General features: G+C 47.1%; 1 protein-coding gene across 1 annotated transcript; it reads left to right on the top strand.

Moving 5' to 3' along the window:
- The first annotated feature begins 1,918 nt into the window (after window positions 1–1,918).
- LOC117129692 lies at window positions 1,919–3,598 on the top strand. Its single transcript, XM_033282990.1, has one exon. It carries the CDS (start codon window positions 1,919–1,921, stop codon window positions 3,596–3,598), a length of 1,680 nt encoding a protein of 559 aa, XP_033138881.1.
- Window positions 3,599–5,166: the final 1,568 nt, after the last annotated feature.

Below are 5,166 nucleotides of genomic sequence, written 5' to 3'. Positions count from 1 at the left end.
GATGGAGAGAGTCTCATTGGAAGCAAAGGAGGATGGAGAGGCGTCATGAACCTCAAGCCAAAACTCCTTGTCCAAGAGCTTGTTACATCCTGCTACAAGAAAGATGAAGTGAAGAGAAGCAGGCTTGATAGTATGGAGCAAAGAGGGGTCTTTGGGTGTGAGAAACAAGAAGGAGGCCATGGACTGAAGGAGAAGGAGTTGGGTGACGACCTAGACTCTTGAATCCAACCATATCATGGCCAGATTGCCTTTGGAGGCTTAAGGAACCAACCTGGTTCCTTGTGTAAGCGATTCTTTAAAACCTTCTTGATATTGAGCTTGTGTTGTGACTGTGCCTGGTTATTGTGATGTGTAATGATTGAAAACCCTGAGGATAATGTGTGATTGCTAAATATAATTAGTTGAATCTGTCCCAGGATGCTTTAAAGGCTTGTTTAGTGTTTAAAGAGTAAAATGCTTGCTCCTGTTAAGTAATGAGTTTGCTAAAGGTGAAATGATATTGTTTGAAGCTCATGAACTGAAAACAGATTGAAAGTAATGCATTGTCTGATGATAAGTGATGATAGTAATGCTTAACCTAAGTTATAAATGAATGTGTGATGGATTGTATTGTTGCATTCATGAATTAAAACTGATTAAGGCTAGTGCATACTGTCAAATGGCTGTCTTACATTGAAGCATTAGATTCATGTCTAAATGCTGAGTAAAGAAGCTTTAAAAATTGCCTAAGTAGCTTGTATTGAATCTGCTAGGATCATGCTAGTGCTTAGAGAGTTTGCTTGCAAAGATTAGAACTTGAAAATGTCTAGTTTAATCTGTTGCATTGCTTAAAGACATTGGTGTTCAAACTTGATGATGCATCAAGGGTTGACCCAATGCACTTGTGTCTTATCTTTGCTGGAGTTTGAGTGATGTTTCAGGTTCACAAGAGGTGTTCTTGGTTCACCATCCATCCGAGTTGAAAGAGGAAGACTTTGCCCATTGTGTGGAGCAATGGAGAGTTGAGAAAGAAGTGGTGATGCGCCACTGGTGTGAAGTGTCACTGAAGCTCACTTGCAAGCTTGGACCTATACTCAATCCAAGCTTGAGGAGGGGAGTTTAGTGAGCTTCCAAGCGATCCAAGAAGTCCATTGCAAGCATCTGAAGAAGGAGCCATCCGGGCTTAGGCTGTGGCGATTCTATTTAAGAGAGTACTCAAACTAAGACAGAGTACTCTTGGCTGTGAGAAGATGAAGGCAACTCTATCAAGGCGGCTTCTAGTGTGAAGTGATTGGAGAGATAGCTGAAGCTTCCACAAGCATTCCATGAAGATGGCAAGATCAGAAGAGAAGCGGCAATGGTGTATGTGTGAGGATCATGAAGCAATCCATTCAAGCTTGTTCCTGTGAGAGTCTCAAGCTTGAGGGGGAGTGTTGAAGCTTACATGATCCAAGAGCGCTTGGTGGTTATTCTAGAAGAGGAAGCAACCTGTTGAGAAGTATGATGAAGGATGAAGAAGCAATGTCCAAGGCGGCTTCAAGTGTTTAGGTGATTGGAGAGTGGCTGAAGCATCCTCATGTAGCTCAAGCAACAAGGTGGCGACTCTATAAGAAGAAGAAGCAGCCAAGACTCAGTAAGAGAAGTTGTATCTCCAAGAAGAGGCTGATCTGGTGTGTCCGAGCACTTCAACCTAACAAGAGGTTAGGTGAAAGGGGGAGAGACCAAGATTAGGCAGTAAGGAGAGTACAAGGCGTGGGATGATTGTAGAGGCCATGATCCAGAGTCTTTGTGTCCCTTACATTGTTGGTAAGGCACAAAGACTCACTGGCCAATCCCTAGGCCTTGGAGACTTTACTCTTTTTCCCTCATCAAGGTTTTGTCCCAAAGGGTTTTCCTTGGTGAGGTTTTTAATGAGGAAGTTCTTCAAGGTTCCAAGAAGATGGCCCTGGCCGTCGTCGAATCAGCGAGGAAACTCCGCCCATATTTTCAGTCACATTCGGTAGAAGTTCTCACCGACCAGCCGCTCAGAACTGTCCTACAAAACACGAACAGAGCTGGCCGTCTTACCAAATGGGCGATCGAACTCGGAGAGCTCGACATCACTTATAAGTGTAGAACCGCTGCTAAGGCTCAAGTCCTCGCTGATTTCCTCGTGGAGTTATCCCCGGAACTCGCTCAAGATTTGGAAACCTCGGATTCAACATGGATCCTGCATGTCGACGGTTCCTCGACAAACAAAGGCTCTGGAGCAGGAGTTCAGCTTCAATCCCCATCGGGAGAACTCATTCGACAGTCGTTCAGTTTCGGTTTCCCAGCATCAAACAACGAAGCAGAGTATGAGTCACTCATCGCCGGCCTTCGCCTCGCCAAAGCAGTCAAGGCTAAGCGACTCAGTGCGTACTGCGACTCACAGCTCGTCGCCAGTCAGTTCAGCGGTGATTACGATGCGCGCAACGATAGAATGGATGCTTACCTCCGAGTCGTACAAGCATTGGCTAAAGAGTTCGAATTCTTCGAGCTCACAAAGGTTCCTCGTGGAGAAAATGTCTGTGCGGATGCGTTAGCAGCACTCGGAAGCAAGCTACGCGATCAAGTCAAAAGGACTATTCCAATCCACCGAATCGAGAAACCAAGCATCGACATCTCAACGGAATCAGCTAACTTCGTCACCACAGAACCCGAAACAACGCCCTTATCTAAGACCAACGACGACTCCGAGATGACAGACCAAGATCAGCTACTACCCGACTGGAGGACTGAATTCATCCAATATCTCACCGCGGGCACACTTCCAACGGATAAATGGGCCGCAAGACGATTAAAGAGGCGCAGCGCGCACTACGTCGTCATGGAAGAAGAACTCCACCGAGTAACGGCTAACAAGGTCCTCCTGAAATGCATTTTTGCCGAGCAAACGCAGCTAGTAATGGCGGAAACTCACGAAGGAGCAGGTGGAAACCATTCTGGAGGTCGGTCACTAGCCCTGAAGATTCGGAACTTAGGATTTTTCTGGCCAACTATGAATACCGACTGCGAAGCATATGCCCGGCGATGCGACAAATGTCAACGACACGCTCCGAGTATCCATAGCCCAACCGAGCTACTACGAACGTCCGCAGCCCCTTACCCATTTATGCGATGGGGGATGGATATCATCGGACCGATGCCGAATTCTCGCCAACGTCGCTTCGTGCTGGTATTGACCGACTACTTCACCAAATGGATCGAAGCAGAAGCCTTCGCGCAGGTTACAGAGAAGGAAGTTCGCGGCTTTGTCTGGAAGAACATCATCTGTCGCCACGGTCTACCATACGAGATCGTGACAGACAACGGATCACAGTTTATGGCCGGAAATTTTAAAGATTTCTGCAACAAATGGAACATCCGACTAAGCCCTTCGACGCCGAGATATCCTCAAGGAAACGGACAAGCAGAATCCTCGAACAAGATTATCATCGACGGAATCAAGAAGCGCCTTGACCTCAAAAAAGGACATTGGCCGATGAACTTGACGGCGTGCTCTGGTCGCACCGGACAACCCCCCGAGGAGCAACAAAATCTACCCCTTTTTCACTCGCTTACGGGATGGAGGCAATGGCTCCAGCCGAGGTCAATGTAACAAGTCTCCGCCGGTCCAAGATGCCTCAGCATGTTGAGCTTAATCAAGAGATGCTGCTAGATGCCCTCGACGGGCTAGAGGAGAAGCGCGACCAAGCCTTACTTCGAATCCAAAACTACCAAAACCAAATCGAGAGCTATTACAACAAAAAGGTCCGCTCGCGTCCTCTCGAGCTCGGCGATCTGGTTATGAGAAAAGTCTTTGAGAACACCAAAGAACCCAACGCTGGAAAACTCGGCGCGAATTGGGAAGGACCGTATAAAATCACTCGAGTCGTCAAACCAGGAGTGTACCGACTCGAGACTTCCCGCGGAGAAGCAGTCCCACGAGCTTGGAACTCCATGCATCTTCGTCGTTTTTACTCGTAAAACGAGTAACCTTTCAGAACGAGTAAAATGATCTACATCACTGTTTTACTCAAAAAAAAAAAAAAAAAAAAAAAAAAACCCGAGTAGATGCACCCTACGGTCACTTCTACTCGACCAAGTAAAAGTGACTACCAAGCCACTTTTACTTGGACTAAAACGAACTACGAAAGGCTTGATCCTCCTCGGAGGTACGTAGGCATCCCCTCTACGGGGTCCAGCCCCAAACAAACAAAAAAAACTTTTTACTCGTCTCGTTTATCTAACGAGCAAACGATGCCAGCCCCTTAACTCGAAAGCGGCGCACGAGCACTCGCCCAATTAATCGAACATATCCTGATCAGATATTGAACGAAGGGAAAAACAGAGTCACCGATGATGAAAATCATTGACCAAGCTCACGAGTGGAATTTCGGACCTTGTCACAAATCGAAGAATAATGAATTGGCCGACCTAATTTCTCTCGATTACCGTGTCGCGTCCAGAAACCTTTCCCTCGGAAACTTACTCAGAATTCTTGTCTTAATTTGCTCCCGACTTATTGAAAGAAAGAATAGCGGGATCGAATTAACGAGCAACGAATAATTTCATAATCTACTAAGTTGTTAGTTGTTATCCGTAACCCACATAAAGAACAAACACTCAATAGAAATTTCAAAGTTTTTACAGAATGCTGAGTTCATAGATTCCGAGGAATCAAGGCTACAAAAAAAAAAAAGGGCGAAAGAAGTTACAACAAACAACATTGATTATTAATCGACCACAGGAGGATCCTTGTCGCCACTGCCGTCACCCTCTCCGGGACCCGAGACGCGGCCAAACTTTGTTGGGATTGACTCGGTAACATTCGCAGCTGGCGTCTCAGTTGGAAGGTCGTCTCCCTTCCCCGGGTCTTCCGACGAGGAAGCCGACGAGCTGGCATTCTTTGATGCCTTCGCAGATGAATCGGTCAGCACGATGGTAGGCACGGCCCCGTCCTTCTGAACAACCGGTCCCACTGATGTTCGCTCCGTCGGGTCGACACCTTGGTCGGTGTGCTGATTGGAAGATACGGCCGTCTGAGCGGCCTTCTCCGTCGGATCTGCAGATCGGGGATCTCGGTCGGCGAGGGGAGTGCGAAGAGCAATGGCAGCCTCTGAATCGATCAAACCAATGTTCGATCCAAATGGGTCGAGCTGACGCCAAATCTCTTCGATCAGGAAC

The sequence above is a fragment of the Brassica rapa genome, unplaced genomic scaffold (assembly GCF_000309985.2).
Source record: "Brassica rapa cultivar Chiifu-401-42 unplaced genomic scaffold, CAAS_Brap_v3.01 Scaffold0059, whole genome shotgun sequence".
NCBI classification, from domain to species: Eukaryota; Viridiplantae; Streptophyta; class Magnoliopsida; order Brassicales; family Brassicaceae; genus Brassica; species Brassica rapa.
This window is presented reverse-complemented; position numbering and strand designations above follow the sequence as displayed.

Coding starts and splice junctions, on each gene's coding strand:
- LOC117129692 (XM_033282990.1), top strand. CDS start 1,919: ATGGCCCTGGCCGTCGTCGAATCAGCGAGGAAACTCCGCCCATATTTT.